Source organism: Mytilus edulis, chromosome 10 (genome assembly GCF_963676685.1).
Source record: "Mytilus edulis chromosome 10, xbMytEdul2.2, whole genome shotgun sequence".
NCBI classification, from domain to species: domain Eukaryota; kingdom Metazoa; phylum Mollusca; class Bivalvia; order Mytilida; family Mytilidae; genus Mytilus; species Mytilus edulis.
The window spans coordinates 30,902,131-30,925,298 of NC_092353.1; the positions used below are offsets into that span (position 1 = coordinate 30,902,131).

Here is a 23,168-nt window from a genome sequence, read left to right on the forward strand (position 1 = left end):
TTTTAGTTTTGAAACTCACCCAAATTAATACTAATAATTAAGTGTCATTAGTGAAGGCAGTATTTTTTCTGGTAACTTAACTACATAGACATATATACTTTCTAAAATATTTTTAATGGATGTCTGATTATAGGTATCACTTTTGTCAATGTTAAGCCCGTAGCGGATCCAGAACTTTTCCTAAGAGGGGCCCGCTGACTGACCTAAGGGGGTGGGGTCCGCTCCTGTCATGCTTCAATGATTCCCTATATAATCAACCAAATTTTTCCCACGAAAGGGGGGCCCGGGCCCTCAGGCCTCCCCTGGATCCGCCTATGTAAGGCCTTCTGTGAAATTTAAAGTGGTATTAATAAGTAAACAGTTTATGCTCTCTTGATCATATCCAATACACTAATAAGTCATATGAATGGTTTTACACAAGTCATTTTTTGCTGCCCTGTATAGCTTTCTGTTCAGTGTAAGCCAAGGCTCTGTGCTGGAGACCGTACTTTGACCTATAATGGTTTACTTTTAAAATTGTGACTCGGATGGCACCCATATACCACATCTTCTTATATCTATTAACACATGCATAGAATGCTTTTTTCACCAGTTCAATACAAGTCGTTCTACCTTATTTAGTAGACATTATAAAGCAGTAAGTGGCCTATTTTATAACAAGCATCCTCTACATTGTTACATATGTTTAAATTATTGAATCATCAACCTCACAGACATAACTGCTGTCATCCTAGGAATTAGTATATCAGAATGATACCCCCCAGTTGACAATATTGTACAGAAACATATCATATGAAATGAAGAAACATTTAAAAAAAAAAAAACCAGCCAAATGTTTCAGGTGTATCATGACTGAGTATTTATGAAGTAAATGGTCGAGATTTTGCCAAAAAAGCCCGCAATAGATTGAAGGAAAATGCAGCAAATTAAGCGTAAAAATGTGCGAGACTTGACTGCTCTGGTGTTAGGTAGTTTCAAAGTTAGTTTCGCTGCAGTATATTTGAATAATTTCATAGTCAAAATTTTTCTTGTAAATCATGCTTGAGTACCAATGCTCAGACATTTGGGAATGGAGTACCCTCATAACTGCCAATTCATTTTGCAGTTGTACTGGTCCACTGATATTATAAACATTATCATAGTGATTCAAGCATTTAAAATACACATGTTTTAATTCAAATTAAATGAGATGTATATAAACAGAAATGAGACAGCAACTCAACAACACAAAATAACCATCGGCAGTAGCTGAGACTACTTTAAGACAGTGTTATAGTAGTCTCAGGCAGTACAATTGTTTTCAAATTATCAGAAATAACATAAGTCATTTATTATTTACTGCATCTTAATAACCATGACTTTCATTTTCTGAAGTTAAAGTTGTTTTCAAAAAATCCTACAAACAGGTTTTTTACACCATATCAGGAAAAAGGGTGGTCCGTTGTTAATCATGTACTAAAGACATGATAGAAACATGACTTTCTTATATTTTTAATCAACCACAAAAATGTTGTAACCACTGTCCTTGTGTCTTTGCATCTATTTACGTCATTGTCTTAATACCTTCAAATGTCTGTTTCTTAAAGTGTAGATTTAGCTGTAAGTAATCATAGCATTAAAGTGTTGACTTAAGCAAATAAAATATGTTGGATTAAGTGTTCATCTTCTGTATACAAGCATTAAATATGAGAAAGTGTGATAAACGATGTACCTAGTATTTGAATGGTTGCAGAGATATTTCAATTCTTTAAAATAAGTAAAAACTAACATGTTTCTCATGACACACAAAATTTTTGACGTCAGCATTTGTAAAAGAAATATTCATTGAGTAGTGGGAAGCTGAGGGTTACACATTTAACAGTTCTCAGATAGGGAAATTTTGACGTCACGATTTGTAATAGAAATGTTCATCGAGTAGTGGGAAGCTGGGGTTACTTTTAATAGTTCTAAGATATGGAAAGATATTTTTGAAAGTAACTGTGTTTTTGATATGAATAATGGGTTTAACAATTCAAAATCAAGAAGATCTTGCAGCATATGTGTTGGCCAAGGATAAAATAGGATTGTCAACTTTTTTCAGTAAATTTAAGGTATAGTGTGATGCTTGATATAAAAAAAAAAACAGTACAAAAATATGATGTCCGGCTGAGGATTACCTCAAGGTGATAGATTTTCTGGCTGCGTTGCAGACCCATTGGTGGCCTTCAGCTGTTGTCTGCTTTTTAGTTGTGTTGTTGTCTCTAGACTCTTTGACAATTTTTAATTTTAATGTTCCTGGTTTAAAAATTAGTATAATATCTATTTTTCAATCCATGTCATCATTAGTTTTTAAATTTTTCAATAATTTACATTTTTGTTTCCCTGTTCAGTAAAGGTTTGTAGTTTCTGTTTACAAAGGCTTACAAATGGAAATATACCTTCATATCTTTTTAACAATAAGAAAATTCCAAACATGTTATATAATCAATTTTACACAAAAAGTTTGAAATTTTAAACTTTGGATTTTATTTATAGTCATCTTAGTGTTACTAAATAAAACAATGCAACGTTAAAATTTGTAAAGAATACCTGTGATCCAGGCTTTGGTGTTTGTAACATCTTTTAAGATACATAAACAAAAAAATTAAACATATGGAGCATGAACCGATAAATATTTCAAAAGGCTTCTATAACCAAAGGCATTCCGCTGAAAGAGGAGATTAAAAACTAAGGAGGCGGTGGTGTATCGAAAAAAACAAAAAAAGGTTAAAAGATTTTAAAACTATAGATTGTTAAAGGAGATTTTAATAGAAAGGAAGTTGAACGGTTTCACAGTAGGTGTTTAGACATATTTAAAATAAAATATTTCAATGGAAGATTTCGTAATTGTTGAGATTTATTTTGATTTCAAAGGAAAGTGATGATAATAAGATGGATTATGGTAACCTATATCTTATTTTTAAGACAACATTTTATGATGTTTTTGACATAACAAATATTCATATTTTAAGGTTGATGATGAGATGGAGCAGGTTAAAAGTTAGAAATTTTGCATGCACATTCACATTTTTAAGGTTGAGATTATAAAATCTGAAATTTTATCAAAACGAAATATATGAAGATCAGGATTAATGTGATAAAAGTTCTGAATGTAATATTTTATTTTTTTCTTTCTTTCAGAAGCGAACTTCTTCAACGAAAAGAAGAAAGTCTGCACCAGGAGCTATTCTACTTAAAAGTATCGGGAAATCTAAAAGTTCCAGTAATTTGTGGTAAGTAAGGGAAGTCAAGTTTTAGTCTTTTTCAGGTTGAGAGTAAAGTGGCAATATAAGGCTTTCGATTAATTCCTTGTCTATCTAAAGGCCTATACTCGTGAAACAAACTTATCAAATCTTGTACCACCAGATAGATGTTAAATAATCCATGTTTAGCAAAAGTCTAAAATTGCATATGTTAGAAGCTTATCCTTTATCTCTTGGTAGATTTTTGAGAAACCAAATATAGTTCTTCTTAAAAATGAGTCTAAATTTTGGAATCCTGTTATGTTTAATTTATTTATTATAAATAGACTTATTGAACCGTCCATCAAAATTGTCAAAATTGTATGTGTATGTACCAGTCTAAATATTGTAAACTAAAACATTAAATTTTAAAATTTTAAAACATTTCAATTATGGCAAAAAACGTTTATTAACATAATAAACAAATATGTTAGTACATTTCATAAATAGTTAAGTAAGGTGAGCTAGGGAAGATTTTGAATACTAATAAACCTAAAAGCATTTGTACATATAAGTCATTGCGCTTTGTAAGAACAGAAAGTTTAACACCGTATAAGTGGGGATACAATCCATCATCATAAAATAACCATTAGAAGATGTTCAAAGAAAATGCCTGGTAAAAGTTTACACAAAATATTATCATAATAACCAAAGTTTGTAAACAAACTTTCATCGTTTACTTGTAATCTGTAAATCTCCTCATCAAAAAGATGTAAAGAAAACCGTTAAACCTGTGATGATCTTCCCAAACTTAATGAAATACTCGTAAAGATTAATCTCTAACTTTCCAATGGTGGGTGTTCAAGCAAAGTTGCTACAAAGCGATGGAATTTTACACATCCTCAGCTTTGTAGAGATAAACATATCTATCCCTAAGATTACTATATATAGTCAATATCATTTGAACATCTGCGATCCTTAATCTACTTTGTAATTATATCGTCTCATTATGGCATGTCTCCTTCACTTCCAAATTCCTGTCATTATCGGTTGTTGTTCTTAAAACCACATCCAGAGTGACGTTTATCTAGTCATTGGTATATACAGATGTTGCTGCAATCCCACATTATATATAAACTTTTACGTAGAACTTATTTATAGTTGACGCAAAAATTTACAAATGGTGCATGGATAGAGCAGTCACTGTGATATATAAAGAAAGAATGTATTAAATGCTAAATTTTATGCCTAATATGTTATAATGTTGTACTTTTACTGCATATGCATTTTGTTGTTTGATGACAGGCGAAGATTAAGATAGAGAGGGGTTAGCTTAGTACTTAAGTACTTAAAAAGAAGTATTTTACCTTTTCACATTTTAATATGTCTGTCTCAAAACTGTAACTTTTTCAACTGAAATTATTAAAATTATCTCCCCTTTCTGTTAGGTAAGCTTCTATATACATGATATATCAGAACACTTTTGGAAAAAATTAACTTGTAGTGATATATAAATATATGCTGTTAAAATTCAACATAAAATGTAAGTTAATTCTACAGCCTGGAGAATTTTTCCTTTTCAGAAACTATATTTTCAAGGGGGGATATCAATTTTCATCTCATTTTATGATCTATAAATGGTTGTAATATCATCTTTCTTCTTATCTGAATTATTTCTAAATAATCCTCGACCTAATTTTTAAAGCTTTAAATTTTGACAAGAAGACGTAGCAATGATTTTATGATGATTTCTCAAACAGATTTATGACATGTTCATATTGTATAAGGAAATGGCAGTGACAAAGGTTTCATAACAAAATGTTTTTATGACAAATCATTGCATCATAACAATTGAACTATTTCCATATTTTGTTGACGTAGTGTTGTAAAAATAATAACAAAAAAATATCGTACAATTCAAAACTTTCATTGGATATTTAGGATTCCTCTTGGCAACATGATGTTTAAACCTTCATGTGTGTGTATAGTGAAGTAGGACAATGGGTTAAGTTTGAATTCAAAAGTTCAAAAACCTGCATTTCTTACATATAATAAACAAAATGAACTTTCTTAAAGAGGTTTATTTGAAAAGTCAACAAATGAGTTGACATGTTTTAAAGTTCAGAAACGTGTCTCAATCGCCAATAATTTAGTTCGAGTAGTTGCTATTTCCTCTCTTTTAAGGTCAAGGTTGCAAGTTTCAATTCAAGGGTATTGTAGAAGGTGAATTATACTATTCTCAAAGTTTCCTATGTACCCAGATAATTTTTCAAATAATAAAGTTTGATGAAAGCAGGTTAAGAATTATGGCTGTCCCCAAAAAAATCATTATGATTTGGTTAAAACAATTTTTTTTTCAATGGTTGTTAGGGTATAGATAAAGCTACATGAACTCCTTGCATCTGGCAGCATTGGTTGGGGGATATTCCATGAGGCAAAAAGTCTGATTTAATGCTCTGTTAAAAACTGACCCTATCAATAAATGTATTTATATGTATTTTCATGTCCTAAATTGTATGAACTATTTGCCACTGGACACATGAACCAAAAAGTAATCACTGTTGTCTGTTTGTAAGGGATCTGTCTAGCCATCGTATAACATCAGTCATAGAGTTATTTGTTTACATTGTACTACAATATTATACCTATGAATTTATGACTAAAATTCTGGACCAAATATCAAGTCAAATTAAGTCCTGATACTAATATAGATGGTCATTTCTAAAGATCAGACGAAGTACGGTACTATTGTAATGTACTCAACAAAATGACAACAAAAACAATTTATGTACGATGTTTATGTGAAATTACTCTGCAAATAAAAATTCCAATACATTTATAAGTCAAATACATAAGTGTAAGTTCATATTATAAAGAAGTACATTTGAAAGGCAAATAAAGAAAAATTAGTACATTAAATATTGAAATAATATTTGACATAATGCAAGGAACTTCAAACATGGTCCCGTCAGGTTTGTAAATATCAGTCAGTGATCAAGATCGTGTGTTAAATTTCAATTTATTCCGTTTGATAATAAGACCTTTGGACTACTTATATTTCTATGCCTTTGTCTTGGTGCTGTTTTATTGAGGTAAATTAATATTTACTATAATTTGATTTAATTGATGTCAAATGAACATAACTTGGGCTTCATCTATAATTGGATTAGTTCATTTAAAGATTAATACAAGGTTGATCTATACCAAAGATTTCCATTGTTAAAAGTTAAATAATATTTCAACAGATATAGACATAGTTTATACTCATTCATAAAAATTGAAAGAATTATGAACAAAAAGAGATGTGGGGTATATGTAAATTAGACAGAAACCCAACAATAATCAGATGTCTTTACAAAACATTTTGTTGTTTACGTCTGCATCTTGTTGGCCAGTTTTATTGCCAATCATACCACATCTTCTTTATATATCATCCCCTAAAAAGTTTTTAAGGTTACATTAAATAACAGACTATCAAGATCTGACATCAACCTGAGGTCAGACATCAGAATGACATCTTACATGTGAGTAAAGTTTTTGGTCAATCCATTGTTTGACCTTAGCTTTGTATTAATTATGTCAGTTACAAGTCTAATGAGATCCTTCAAGATACAAAGGCTGTTGCTGCCTCTTGTAATTGACTATATATCTAAAAAGCACTTTTATAATTTACACACTTTTTTTGTCCTTATATTTAGCAGATTGCCATAGCCCCTTTTTATTTTAGATTGCAATATATTTTTTCTTTATTTTGACGGTATGATTCAAGTCTGTTTGAGACGTAGAAGAAAGTTTATGTTCGTATTGACATATATGTTCTTAAAGATGTATTAAAACAAAGCTTTCACCCGTCCCAAAGTAAAAATTGCTACTTTGTTGAATATATCTACTTAAAATGAACTAACATGAAAGTATAATTGCGACATAAACAAATAAAGAAATAAAGATCTTTATCTGATTTGTTGATCTGATTTTTTTCTCTAAGTATATTCAATGGGTATGATCACCATATCTACCGAGCGTTCACCACATATATCGAACGTTATATGATTATTCTGTGCCAGACACAAATGATACCAGAGGAAAAGGAAAATATAAAATTGTCAGTCCATTACTGATATTTTACAGTAATTTTGTCCATTATATAATTTTTCAATAAAATTTTGTACAATGTACTGGATTATAAAGTATCAAATAAGCACAGGGTTTTGGGCATCAAGTAATATTAGATTTTGATAGCTGATTATATAAGTGGCTTTAAATTTATAAAATCCTTAATATTGTCCTCAGTAGCTCAAGTTATCAATAGATATAAAATCATAAATCAACTAGGATATAATAATATATTTTTTATTAAATCATGATTAGTGTACAATTATAGTCCTACCCTTAAGTATTTTGAGTGTAAAAGTATAAAAGTCATTTCTGTATGAGTTTAAAGTTAATATTTAAAATATATCTGAACATTATCTTTTAAATGATGTACCAACCATACAGAAAAGAAGTACAGATTATTTTAGTAGATTATTCTCATATTTGAGCAGAATTATCAAGTTTTGATAAAGTTTACAAGGTCAAATTAAATGACCGATTATAGAACCGGATGTTCAGTGAAGGTAGTTGGTGATATCTACCAGTACAGAAGACTTAACCACCGCTTACTTCAGTGTTTATAATGATTTTGATATTTTACAAAAAGATGAGAGGGTGCTTTTTGTCAACCAATACTGTTTGATTGGGAAATTTTCAGAGGGGAGAAGGTCGGTGAACTTTGCGAACAGATTGGTCCAAGAAATCTGTAAAATTTTAACTCTTCTTAACCAGCAAAAAATGTTTTATACTATGTAATTGAATCATTTATAAGTGAAATTTTTTTTTGGTTCTTTCTCCACTCAACTGACTGCTAGGAAATTAAATACACATACTGAAGATGCAGTTCAAACCTATTCAGTCTGACAAAAGCTTTCTAATTTCTTTATGACATTTAACAATTAAAATCCAGACATCACAGTAACATGCAATATAAATTTTAAAGTAAAATCTTCCTGTACTGTAACTTAATATTTACCTATTTCTTTTAATTATTTTGTTTTCTTATAAAGGGGTGACATATGCACCTAAGAATGTAAAGACATTGTGATCGTACCATAAACCAAAAATAGTTTTCAGTTGAACAGCGCCTTTCTACATTTTTACATCTTACACCTTGAATAATCAGGCCTTTCAGCACTAAACTGGTTAAAAAAAACCTGAATTACTCATAGTAAAAGCATGTATTTTTTTAAAACTTTCTTCCAGTGCTGCTTACTGTCCTTAAACCAGGTTTTCATGTTGTAAGATACTTATACTGATTTTATCCTGGCAATTGAATTATCAGCTGCTGATACTACTACAAGTCGGAATTATTGTTGACACAAACAATACAATCTGGTATATACTAGAATGCAGAGCTCTAACTGGTATCTTACAATATTGACCTTATTTATTTAATCTTTTATAAGAAGGTTAAACAAATATGAGATTTAAAACCAGAAATAGATTAATTTTTCTAATTATAAAATTAAAGTGAGGATAATTACCAGATTTGATTTTAGATAGCCGTCATTCTGGAACCAAAACGATTTGTACCTTTGAAGTGTATTTTATTCTTTAAAAAAATATTGTGATAATGGCTTAATTAGGGTCATCTTCTTTCTCGTTTACCTGCTAGGAAAAATCTACGTTGGCTATCTTGTCTTTTGATTTTTTTTTTAAATCTTTCTGTGTAACCTTGTAATGGTGTTACTCATTTAAAACAAGTAAAATTTGTAACAGCTGTTTCATACCTTATAGTGAGATTATTTTTTTTCTGTCATTGAAAATATATTCAATTAATTTTTCTAAGTATATTATTCCATTAAAATTGTCTAGATATTTGGCCTAAATTTTTGACTAATAACAAAAGAATTACATTGTTTACATAACATGCTTTTAAAGTGATTATCCATTCAAAATATTTTTCTAACAGAGTGGGGAACGTCTTATGAATGAAATTCACAGCAATTGTAGGATTACTCCTACTCAATTGTAAAAGAATTTAATGAATGAAATTTACTAAAGTATGAAACAAACATGGGTCAACATTCTCGTTTGTTTTAGAATCGTTAGAAGTACAAGATTTCACTCCATCAAATTGATCAGTCATTCCAAGTGACATTGATGTTTTGCTCATGTGGTTTGCTATGTTATAAATATCCTAGACCACATAATGCATCAATACAAATATCAAGGTTTCCTAGTCCATTGAGAATCACATTAGGAATCAAAATGCACCTTTTCCTGTTTTAGTAGTGTGCTGAAAGAATTTTGATGTTTTTTTTTATTTTTCAAAAAACAAAAGATATTTATGAAATACATGTATATTTCAACAGCATATCTAGTGAGTGATCTGAGCTTATACTCCTAGTTAATAAAATGAGCGTTATATATTTTAACAGTATCTTTTCCCTAAAAGTAAATGAATTGTTTTAAAATTGATCAATTTTCTTAGATTGCATTTGGAGCCTTTTATACTTGTGATAATGCAGGGCTTTCAAAAAATATCTGAGGTAGCAGACATTATTTTTCTTATCCTGATTTTATTTCCTTTAGAAGTAACAAAAGGCTATCATGGTCAACATAATTTGTGATTATGACAAGCAAGAATCTGGGATAATGTTTATAAAGCACCTTTGATAAAGGAAACTAAACACTAAGAATAATGTATACTAAACACATGGAACATTAGGGCAACTAAACACAACACTGTAACATTTGCAATGCTGTGATAGACAATTGATAATGTTCATATTAATGCTGACATTTATCAAAATGTAATTTTGTAATTTATAAACTCTTATTTTTTTTTCAGGGCTGGTGCAAGCATGGGAAAAAAAGAAACAGATTTGGCGAGTCCTGCATCCAGACTGCCAAATCAAGAAAATCGTCAGTTTGTAATGGAAGGTCAAGTTCAGTTCGCTACAGTAAGTTCACAATAAAGTTTGTAAATAAATTTGATGTTAAACAATAGCTAGCATAAAATCTAAATCGAAAAGAAGTGACTGAATACCTACAAGACTACCAAAGATTATATGACCTTAAAGTGTTATAATGTCACAATACAAACATGACAGGATCGTAAGTTCAAATACCAACTCAAAAAGTTTTATTACAGGAATTCATCTTCATTACGACAAACCAGATAAAACAATATGTCACAAACATTTTATTGTCATTTGCATAGTAAAACAAAGAACAAGTTGTGAAACACACCTTGAAACAAAAAAATAAAAACCAAACTCCTAGGTTGAAAACCACAGGTACGCCTAAAAATATGTCCATAATTTATCTTCTGTGATATGTATCACGAAAAGATGTGTTAATTATCTTAAAGCAGTCATATCAGTTCTAATCTTTAGAAAAAATGTTTATAAATGAATGCCTCTGAATAAAGGACTCGGCTTTTGACCTAATTAACCATGATTTATGGGTGTCCGATGATTCCCGAACTTTTGTCCCATTGGCCATTTCGATAGTAATCCCAACAAACCGACAGAGTTAAGATTACAATATTATAATTCTGTGCTTATACGGATGACGTGAGACGCATATATTTTCCTGAATGGTTCATTGTGCTACATACATCATTTCCAGTGATTGATTTTCATATTTGTTGTTTTTTTACTTGTTTTTGTTTAAATTGCAGATTATGGGAATTAAAGTTGAATGATCATTTTTAACGATAGATAAATCATAGACGATTTGGTATCAAATGATTTTGTAATAATGTCAAATAACAAATAGATTATTCACATGGGATTTCTAAAATGGCATTCTTATCAACAAAGGTCAAAATTGTGTTAATCATTTTAGTCTTTAAATGATTATCAAAAGAAAGAACACTCAGATAGATCAGATAAAAAAAAATCTGCTTTATTTGCAAAATATGAATGAAGAAAAAAATGTATTGTTTAGCGATCTCATCATATCTTGTTGGTGAAAAATTTAGAGGATTTACTGATGGTATGGGCTTTGTTCATTGTTGAAGGTCATAGAGTGACCTAAAGTTGTTAATTACTGTGTCATTTAGTCTTCTGTGGAGAGTTGTCGCATTGGCAATCATACCATATCTTCCTTCTTTTATATTATTTATTTAGAATGTTATGATTTTTCAGGGTGTACAGATACAAGATAGATATATGTTCCTATTCAATGACCTTCTACTGGTAGCTAAACAAAAGTGAGTATCAGCATCTTGATATTTTGACAAACATGTTGCAAAATGGAATCCAGACAAAATAAGCTACCTAATATAGATATGAATATGTCACAATGGCATCAACCAAGGTGATCAAACATCCATAAACAAGGCAAGATCTAAAAAATCCCATGTCAAAACAAGTTGTGAATTTATTCATGTCTTCAGAATCTTATTAAATGCATTCTTGGTAATAATTTTAACATGAACCACTAGATAGTGCCATGATATTTCCTAACTAATGCTGTAAGGTTATTTTCAGTTTGGTGTATGAACAATTGGAATGATGGAATTTGCTTTCCAATTCAGCAAATATGACAAAGGTCAAACATCAACTCCAAATTCTGAATGGAAAAAATTCATAAGATATCATCTTTCATGATGTTAATTATTATGCAGCAACTAATTGCACTATTTTGGTTTTACGTCTGCCACAAAACTTAAGTTTGATTAATGTCACTCCTACAAAGGTCAACCACATTACAAAAACTTACTTGCCTTTATCCATCAAATTCATTTTGAATAAAGAACATATTGTTTCTATGGTTCAATCTGTAAATGTTAAGAGATCATTACCAATATGTTATATTTGATACTTAATATGAAGCACCCCACAATTTAACAGACCAAGGTAAACATAACCACTATAGACAAATGAAACTATCCATTTTAAACAAACTGGGGAAAAAATGTTTAATGGATAGTAAAGTACTTGTCTTGAATTGGTGTCATCCATAGGTAAATAATATCTAAACAAATGAATTGGTTAACTTATGAAAGTTTGACCTGTAGAGATAGATGACTGTACCCGTGCCTGCCTCTATTATCAATGTACCCTCTGTTTTGTCAATATTATTGATGATAACTTATCTTATAGATAAATCTCACAATATTATCATACTCACTTTCTGTTTTGATGTTAACTGTGTTCTAATAATGGCAGATACCATATATATGACATGTCAGAGTCTTATTCCAGGCATTTGTTAATGGGCGTGTTGACTCCTTTGGCAACCTAAATACCTTTATGCTGTTTTAAGTCACAAGAACATTAACTGTATGGAAGGTAGATGATACAAACTACATTTTTTACTACAAAAAAACTACATTTTAATTTTAGTTTCTTGTGTACAATTCGGAAATTAGTATGGCGTTCATTATCACTGAACTAGTATATATTTGTTTAGGGGCCAGCTGAAGGACGCCTCCGGGTGCGGGAATGTCTCGCTACATTGAAGACCTGTTGGTGGCCTTCTGCTGTTGTTTTTTCTATGGTCGGGTTGTTGTCTCTTTGACACATTCCCCATTTCCATTCTCAATTTTACAGTATAGATTTTCTACAATTATGACAAGTCTTCCAAATTTTGTAGGATTCTCTGTGTACCTATTTTCTGGCATTCTCATCTGTCAGATTAAGACCATCCCATGGTCAATGAAAAAAAAACCATACAAAATGAACCCAACACATCATCTTCTTTATATTTAACTGACCAAATCACACACGAAAATTTACCTGGTACCCAAAACGAAATTCAGAAAACCTTGATACATTCTGAACAATATCAATATTATTTTGAAATTTTGAAGTTTTCCAATTTAATGTTTTTTTCTGATTTTTAGAACATCAACAACATTCAAGTTGAAGCAGAGAGTAAGAGTCTGTGAAATCTGGTTATCTGAATGCATAAATGATGTTACAGAATTGACGAGGTCCACAGAGCTGTCGTTTGTTATGGGATGGCCATTGTGTAATTGTGTTGCCACATTCAAAACACTTGATCTAAAACAGCAATGGCTGACTAAACTAACTGAGTAAGTTTGTTATACATAGTTTATTTTGATCTTTGTACATATGATCAGCAGATGCCAAGAGAGGTGTTCCTGCAAACTTGTGTATATTTATTAAATATATTTTAGGGGGTAGCTGTAATTCAGAAAAATAGGATGGCTTAAAAAGACTGAGTGTAAAAATTTTGTGTAATCATTGTATGTAACTTTGGTTGCTTTATAAAACAAAAACAAAACTGTTTTCAATATGGAAGCATAAAGAAGAGGAAATAAGAAAGAAAAATAACAAGTTCAATAATATCTTTGGAGACCTTGCTATATCATGCTTATGAATAAGAAAGACAAATTACGGACACAAACAAACAAGGAAATACAGATTCAGAACATGTAATAATGAATCATAGTTCCTCAATATGCTTCGCAATGTCAAAATACAGACTTAATTTGGTAACAAAACATTTAAACCTTAATAAATGTCAACCACCAGATCTTCTGTAAGGAACAAAAAACAATAATGAGGAGAAATAAATGTCCAGGATTGAAATCTATTTTGTTTGTTGGGTGAATTACAAGTTTGAACTTTTTTTGGCACTATACTTAACTTATTTTTATTTTGTTAAAAACATCCGGGAGTCTAGATTTTTTATTTGAAACAAAAACAAAAAATAATCTCAACCTATAAACTTATGGAAAAAAAATATGAGATTTCTTTTTAATCCTTGTCTATATGGCTTTCAAGATTTTTTAAAACTTTCTTTAAGAAAATTTGTACAGAGTAAGAAGTCATTTTGATTGAGATTTTTCTTCTTCTCTGTAATTGTAAATAAGATGTACTTTGCTTGGGAAACTTGAATTCTATAAATGTATAAAGTACTGTGGATTCATTAATATTCGTTGGATACCAATTTTTGTTGATTTTGTGGGTACAGGGGAACCTTGTATTAAAATGTTCAACGAAAAACAGATTTTCTTATGGAAAGTATGCAAATATTGCCAAAACCATGAATTTTGATATCCATGAATATGTTAAGTTTTCCTAAATCCACGAAAAAATTGGTACCCCCGAAAATAAATGAATCCACAGTAAGATGTTGTTTTTTTTTTGTTCAGCTGGCAAATAAGAACTATCTTAGAGTGGGGGATAAAAAGGGTACATTGTCACTGATCAAAAAATAAAAAAATAACCTAAAAGGATGCCACACTACTTTCACCACAAGTTTTAAAACTTTACATATTTACACCAGACTTTTCCTTGAACCCTTGATTCACACTGGTTCAGTTAATAATAGAGTTCTGCTGAGCAATCCACAGGTTCAGTAAGAGTACTAACTTTTCTATCTTAACAAACCATCTGTCTTTTGGTCCTGTTTACATGTTGATTAAATGCAAATCTTAATGATATGGAAATGTACTTTATGTAATTTATGCATTTCTGATATTAAAACATCTATAAAGATTTTCCACAACAGGTGTTCTGCATTACAGATAAAAGTAGCTCACCTGACCCCAAGCTTCCGAAACAGGTGTAATGCATGACAGATAAAAATAGCACACCTGACCAGTCTGAGTTGCTTACATAATTTTAGGCTGTTGTCAAATATGAACTTCCAAAGTACAAATTGAAAGATTTTCCCTTTGAACCTTCCTCTCTATTGACGGAAAAGGCACAGACATAATTGAAAATGGGGGAGGGTAGAAAATAAAGTCTGGCTTAACATTGTTCATGGTTAAAATTCCTTAATGTTACATTAGTTTTAGTGCAGTTTGTTACAATAGTACACAGTAGGCCATTAAACATACCCAGGCAAGCATTTCTGCATGACTCCTTGTGGCCTCTTGGTTTGCAGAAATAGATATAAGTACAAACAAATAGCTATGATGGATAATTTACATCCTGTGATTTGTTTTTATAAATGATGATATTGTATACTTGTTTGTTTAGAATAAAGAAAAGTGACAATCTTTTCTTTTGACATAAAACATTAATGAATAAAAGATAGATTGATGTGTTGTTTTTACAAAAAATAATTTTTTTTCTCCCTGAAATGTGTGAAGTGGTCTCTCTAATAAAGATTGATATGTTTGAATTTTTATTCTTTCAGACAAATTGAAAATGAAAGATTGAAAGAACAACCAAGGGTGATCAAGTTAAAAGTTGTCAGTAGAGAAATAAGTGAGGTGAGTTATATAATTACCTGTACAGGTGAAACACATCACACACAAATTAGCAATTAAGGTAGTTATGCACCTTTGAAGATTGACATATGTTAACTTAATTAATACTAATTAGCCAGATATTTAAGAATATGTGTATTGTTTTGCACTTTTAAAAATATATTAAAGTAAAATATTGTTAATTTTACGTGATTATGATTTGGATTCAAACATGTGGATAAGTGAGTGAATATTTCAGTTGGAATAATTTGTGTGCAATGCATAGTCTTTTAAACAGGAAGGTAAAAGTAAGTGTTTTATATCTTCATTGTTAAAATTAATTCTTCAAAATACCATTAAGATTTTGTGAAGGAAATATTTTTTTTTATATATGTTTTAGTTGATGTAATCATTGTATTGTAAGAGTTGTTTTCTTATTTTAGCCATGCACGGTTGACGTAGATACTAATATGGATGCTCAAAAAGTCCTAAAGGAATGCATGGCCCATTCCCATTTATCTGTAAGTAGACCATATTGGCATTAATTTACCTCACTATAAAATTTAAATGTTTTCAAACCCACTGCTTTAAAGCAAATATTGTAACATATATTCCTTGAGTAGGTACAATATAAAATATGTAAATTATGTTCGTTTAGTGGTCAGGTATTGAAATACCATTGGACAAGATGGTTTAGAGACTATTTCAGTCCACTGACCCATTATGTATGTTTTGATTTTAAGGATACACATATCAAGTTTCACTGATAAAGTGACCAGGTTGTGAGATTTTCTGGCTTTTTGTCAAAATTTACATAAAATTTCCATCAAAATATGACCTATAATGTTAGCGGCTATTTATGTATACAAACAAACACTGAATTTATCTGTGTATTGCCTTAAATATCGGTGATGGCCATCACAATTGTTAGTGATCAATTATTATTGAGGCCCTGTGGGTTTGTAACTGTCAGATGTTTCACAGATTACATTGAAGACAAGATGTGTACGCTGTGTTATATTTTAAATCGCACTTTATACAATTTTATGTGATTTTAATATGGATGAAATGTACAAATTTGAAATGTTTTAGTAATTTTTTTCCCCCTCAAATCCCCTATATAAATAGTTGCTGCATTTAACATAAATATACTTGGATAGATATTGAAATCAGATGACAAAGATAACGATTAATGATAATGGACAGATACAAAATTGTACTGTTAAAATTTAGCTTTCTTGACTGAGGGTACTGTAATTTGCTATTCTAAATAGAAACAAATTTTGTTTTTGGTCTCTTCTTAGAATGGGAAATTTATGTGATTTCAGAATTTAGGTATTTAATTTCTATTGGATGTCATTCAATGATTGAGAAAATTCTATATGGCACAAGTTTTCTCATCATGTAAATAATGATTGATTGGTTGTTGTTTGTACAATGTCCAGTGGCAACTATTTCATACTTTTTCATTATGATGTAAATGATGAATGCTAAAATCAAATTATATGAAAAGTGTACACTTGTACACTTAAATAAGGTCCTATTTCCTTTTTTCTTTCTTCAGCATTTAGCAAAGTGTCCTGTATATTTTAAGATATTTTAGAATAACTTCTGACACTTCATAATACAATGCACAAAAAAACTTTCTTCACTGGTGAAAAATTTATAACCAACATTGTGGTGTTATTTGTAAGAAGTACCTGAGAAATACGATGTTGACCTCATATATTTTCTACATTTATTTTTATGAGTATGAATCTGACTAGTATATGTCAAGTTAAGACAGCTAAGAACTTTGTACTTCTCCACTTAATCTATATGACAAAGACACAGTCAATCAGTAACACCTGAATTAAGGACAGTTTATACTTTGTGACTTCAGACATCGTAAGATAAAAGTCAAATTTGATTATTTGTGCAGAAACTGTTATCAATGTGGTACAGGTACACAACCTTCTAATCTGGACGTTGATGACCAATTACGGGATAATGAATTCGATTACATCATGGTTATATGTACAAGTATCATCTCAGAGTGATAAACTATTTATCTCGTCGTCAGATTTATAATTTGCCCTATCGTTTATCGTAATTAAAAATACTGTTATCAGTTATAAAGAGAAATCAAATTTACAACCTTTGCCAAAATTTGGATATATTTTTTAATGTTTACAACTCTTGGGCAAATTGTGTTGAGGCTATAATGCAGTTAGTTTGTCTTTGTGACTCAAGTTAAGAATGCACACCTGTAGACGGATATAAGAAAACTTGTGTGTTATATCATAAGGAAACTAGGATAAAAGGAAATATTAATCGCAGTGAAATTTCTGTAAAAAAATTGTGAACAGGAACTTTTTTTTAGAATAATTGGAAGTTACTATCTGTTTGTTTTTGTGTCATCAGGAGTAAAAAAACACCAATCTATTTTTGGCCGCTGAACACAATCCTATGTCATTATTTTCAGAAAAGAAAGTATGTGACGTTTTATCATATTCAATGTTGATATCTTTCATTACATCGAATTACACAATTTCTTCTGAATACGAACTATTGTGTATATCTTACAAATCCTCAAATTTCACCATTCCTGTGTGTATTTATGGGTCAGTGATGCATAGACGAGGTAAATATGTAGTGAACGGAGAACCAGACGGACTATGTTTAACATGTTGTTTTTGCTCCCCACAGGATTCCGATCCCAAGGATTACCAGATGTGGGTGAGATATGGTAAAGAAGACAGTCCCTATCCACTTATTGGTGAGTAAGACAGTCCCTATCTTCATGGGGGTATAATATTGTTTAAGGTTGGGTTATATGGTAGGTATATTTTATGTCAATATAAAATATAATACTTTCACTTTTAACCATTGACAACGTTATTTCCTCTTGCTGAAACCAGTACTTTCTGTTTTAAGGGTTCAAGGTGTGATTACAAATAATTTAGCTTTGATATGTTACAAAAAATTACCACAGGATTGAAATACATCCCCACCAAAAATGACAAACTTTTATTTTTGGAAACCCAGTATTTTATTATAGTACCTTCGTAATTTTTTCAATAAAAACATCTTTTCCAAGTATTTGACAGGATACATATTTGTTTGTTCAAAGCAAGCATTATCCAGTAATCATTTCCTTTCCTTTTGAACTTTTGTTATGATAAGCGATCTCAAAAGTGGAAAGCCTTTACTCACACTCCATTCTGGAATTATAAGTTCTAAAAATGTTTGAAAGGTTTTAAAAAGTTTCATCAGAAAAGGGCACATGCTCTGTTAACTTTTTTTTTACCTTGAAATGCAAGTTAAAGCAAAGTTACAGATAAGTACTCTGTAACTTCATCTTTAATTCTCAGAGTGTGTTCTTTTTTCGTAAGGGAGACAATTTAAGATGTATCAATGGCTAGAAAGTTGTATCAATACTGTATCAGTGATAATCAACATTGACTCTTTGATTTATTTAATGTCTGTCAATCATGTTTATTCATACTTCATTGTCCAATGCTTTATTCTTAAAAATGAATGTGTATTTGGTCACATTGAAGTAGTTGACACATGTCCTTCACTTCTTAGGCTTTATTGTCATTTCAAGGATTCCATTTTATTTTGGATAATAAACGTAAATAAAAGAAAATCTGTCAGCAATATTTGATACATTGTAGTAAAACTCTACCGTTCATTTTAACATAACAAAGCTTGTTCATGCGGATAAATTTGATGGTCAGTTGAAGAATTGAAATTGTTATACCTTGAATTATGTGTATCTTCTTGAAATAAACTATACATTGTAAATAGAGTGAAAGTTTGATCAGGTGCTTGAGAAATGAAGAACTGGACACTCGACATGTTTACAAATGTCAGGAAATTAAAAGTTTCAAATTTTGTGCCTGTCAGTAGTCTTTCTATTTGTAACTATAAACAATTTCTAGGTTTGATGTCCTGTAATTTTCAAAAGCGTTGTCTATGGTTTGATGTCCTGTAATTTTCAAAAGCGTTGTCTATGGTTTGATGTCCTGTAATTTTCAAAAGCGTTGTCTATGGTTTGATGTCCTGTCATTCACAAAGTGTTGTTGTTATGATAGTATCATTGTATTGTTAAAGGTCCAAAAGTTTTAGCTACAAGCATATAGAAGTGTTTTAGGATTAAGTGTCGTCTTTATATATTCATACTTTTTTGGCAATCGGACAATTGAAAGACAATACTTTAAACATATATATATGAGATAGTATTGAAGAACATGGATTTTTCAGTGCACAATATGAATAAAACTTAAGCATAAGAATAACATGAAATAATTTTTAAAGATTTTTCAATATTTACACAACTTATAGTGAAAGTGCAACAGAACATAATGTGTTTGATCACTTAGGGGATATTGCAAAATATTTTGTCAATCAAATTTTTGTTCATTGAAAAAAAAACATTTACAAAAAAACTTTTGTTTGTTTGAGCACTCCTTTCCGATTATTTATCTTTATAAACCAATAACAGACGAAGGCTAATGTCCATCTTAGTCCTAGACAACTTAGAAAGAGAATTTTATCTTTGTTGTGAATTGTAAATGATTTTAGAGCCTAATCTGTGGTTTCATTAAAGTAAGATGGTTACTCAGTATTTTGGTATGAGTGAAATTAATTAGATACCTGTCCTTTTACCTGATTGCTGTACAAAAGGTATGAAATCATCTGTATAAATCAAATATACCTGTGAAATAGGTCGCATTTATTTGAAATCACCTTGATAAATGGCTGAAATTTACTATTTAATATTTGGATAATGACAGTTTAGGGCTTGACTTTGTTATTTATTGCGGATTGAAAATATAAAGTGGCAAGGTATTTTTTTTAGTTAAGAAATTTGTAAATAAGAATTAAATGGCATTCATCATAAATATGAAAACAACATTTTGTTGATGTAGCAGATAATATCTGTTATTTAAAAGGAATTTATGCTAAACCATGTATATGTCCTTAAAGGATTTTAGTTTATTCCCTCATAAAATATTGGTATGATTTCAAGAATTTTGTTCATGAGGCATATATCTTAAATTTTAAAGAATATAAGTAGTCTTTGAATAATTTCTGTTTATGGTCTATCTATTCCTATTTTATTTGAAATTATAACTCATATGCAACTTGGGTCCTTTCCAAATGAAAGCTAAAAATTAGAAAATCCTTCTGAGCAAGTTTATGTTACATATGAACTAATTGTTTACAAACAAAATTGGACCCTGTGGCCATCAGAACCAACCTCAACTATTTCAGGAAGGTTTGTACATATTTGGTTTAGGTTATCAAACCAGGTGTATTCCATCAAATGGGTTCTCATTATATCTTAAAACATTAATTTTAGTTTATTTATGGATCTTAATTAATGATATTCGAACAATTGTGGTCTACTTTTTAAAGAATGAAAAAATACTCCTTAATATAATTTATGCAAATGAGTTGTAGGAAGAAATTCTGATGTGAAGCCAATTAGTACTAAATAACCTGAAATTGAATATGTTTTATGCAAAATAAAATAATAATTTTGTAACAGAATACCGAAATTCACAATATGTTGACAAACAGTTTGTAGTTTAATTGAAACTTTAGTTGACCTTATGTGGGCATTTCAACAACATTCTTTTCTAACAAAACAAAAGGAGTAACCTATTATTATTTGAAATGTCCAAAAATTCTAAGGGTGAAAATATTTTGATAAAAACATAATAGGTTCACAAAATTGTGTAATACATAATCACTTGTTTGTTACCTGAATAGTTGGATTTGAGCGACAGGTATTTCTGTCTTTTGATTGGTTGAAATACTTTTTGCTCCACCTACATGTAAATTTCAGGTCAACACAGGTTGACAATTTTTGGTTGTAAAGTAGGTAGTTGGGTTAAATTGTGTGTAAACATCACAAGTATCTATTTACTGGGAAATATATCATATTGATAAGAGAATTTAATCAACAGTGAAAGTTTCAAATTAAAAAGCTACCTGCAGGAAAATGGATTTTTGTGAAGTTTTAATGACATGCTAATTTTCACTTGTGACAATTCTTTGGATTTCATTTCAAATGACAATATGTTACTTTTCTTGAATGAAGGTAAGTAAAATGTCTGCCATTTAGCCTGTGGTCATCTCATGTCATACATGTATAGGTTTAAATTTTCAGAAATGATAATTCATACACTAATGCATTAATAATTAGAATAAAATTTTATAGAAAAAGAAAAAAAAACTTGTTTTTGATTAAGAAGTTTAATAACATGTGCTATTGTAGAGATTTTTCAATTAGGAGAGAAATCAAAATTGGTTTTTTTTCATTTATTGTCTTATTTATTTGTAGGTCATGAATTACCATACAGTATTAAAATGAGTCAGTTGAGAGATAGTTACCAGTCAAAGAACGGAGACGTTTCCCTGCCATCAAACGGAGAAATTCTTGACCTGAATTCTGCGGGAAGCAATGTTGAATATATTCTAAAGCACAGGAAATCCACAAAAAAGACAAATTTAGGTAGATAATTTTAACTTTCACATACATGTATGAAGGGATGTGGTAGAGTTGCTGCCATATTTGGGTTAATATTTTTTTAAATACTGTTTACTTAATTGTGCCAATAAATATTTAAATGTGCCTTTAATTAAAACATTGTATCAATCGTAGTAAAATTCAACATAATATTCCACAACCAGTATTCAAAGATAACAATCTAACTTGGTTAAATATTATAAAAATGCCAGTCAGGTGTGTAAAATTGTCAAAAATTAAATGGTCATTTTATAATTTATATTGTAATCCTATTGTCTTAATTAACACCTTAACGACTTAATTTCTACAAAGTCATGAAGTAAATTTCGACAAAAATATCTTTTAATCTTTGACTTTAATCACCGTCCTTCACAGTGTTGGGTAGTGCTACGATTTGCCTTTCTACTTCTTTTGTTTGAGTTGCCGATTTTATTATCTTTGATTAATTTTTCCAATTTAATGCCTCGGTAAATTTTAAAAGAAGAATTTTCCATATAGAAAGTCTATAGAAAGTGAGAAATGTGATCTATCTTTTAGCACTGACGTAAATTTACATAACATGCTTAAATCTTTGTCTTTTCTATGTTTAGACTAAATCACATTGTATTGAATTTGTCTAGATAAGTCAAAAATTAAATAGCGATAACAAGATAAGTATTTAGTTCTTTGATTTTAACAGAAAAACAAACAATATATATATTTATGTAAAATTGGAAATATTTACTCAAAGATAATCTAAAATCTCTTTATCATATTATGTGAAAGATCATTGTTAAAGCCTCTTGTCTTAAGCATGATAAAGCAGGTATATAAACAGCAAAAATATGCTAGTTAACAACCAACAAAATTTGACTTATAATAAAAGTATCCAAGATATTGTCATCATATTTGAAGGCTTTTTGGAATAAGTGTCTAAGGGATATCAATTAGTATTTTTATAGTTTCAGAAATCTTATTTACATAAATTAAATTCTTAAAGCCGTTTTTTACAATTTTTAATGAAAATGGCATCAGATGGTATTTTTGCTTTCATTGCACTTTTTGATAATAACCTTTCCAATAATAAAAATGTGTCAAATTATGAAGTAAGTATGAAGAGCTACATGTATATTTTTTTATGTTTTTTGTGGTCTGGCAATTTTGTATTTTGTCTTGGCATTAAGATTTAGACATCATTACTGATGCCAGTACATGGTTACAATTTCATATGAATGGATTCATCTAGCTT

General features: G+C 30.0%; 1 protein-coding gene across 6 annotated transcripts in view; it reads left to right on the forward strand.

The window, feature by feature from the left end:
• LOC139490884 (rho GTPase-activating protein 20-like) overlaps positions 1 to 23,168 on the forward strand; it is a 190,355-nt gene that overhangs the window by 157,979 nt on the left and 9,208 nt on the right. For all 6 annotated transcript variants that reach the window (XM_071278006.1, XM_071278007.1, XM_071278010.1 and 3 more), the window contains 8 exons: positions 3,160 to 3,251; positions 10,090 to 10,201; positions 11,393 to 11,457; positions 13,096 to 13,287; positions 15,366 to 15,441; positions 15,861 to 15,938; positions 18,106 to 18,175; positions 21,755 to 21,925. In XM_071278006.1, coding sequence (XP_071134107.1) covers positions 3,160 to 3,251; positions 10,090 to 10,201; positions 11,393 to 11,457; positions 13,096 to 13,287; positions 15,366 to 15,441; positions 15,861 to 15,938; positions 18,106 to 18,175; positions 21,755 to 21,925 — 856 coding nt within the window. The remainder of the gene's footprint in view (positions 1 to 3,159; positions 3,252 to 10,089; positions 10,202 to 11,392; positions 11,458 to 13,095; positions 13,288 to 15,365; positions 15,442 to 15,860; positions 15,939 to 18,105; positions 18,176 to 21,754; positions 21,926 to 23,168) is intronic.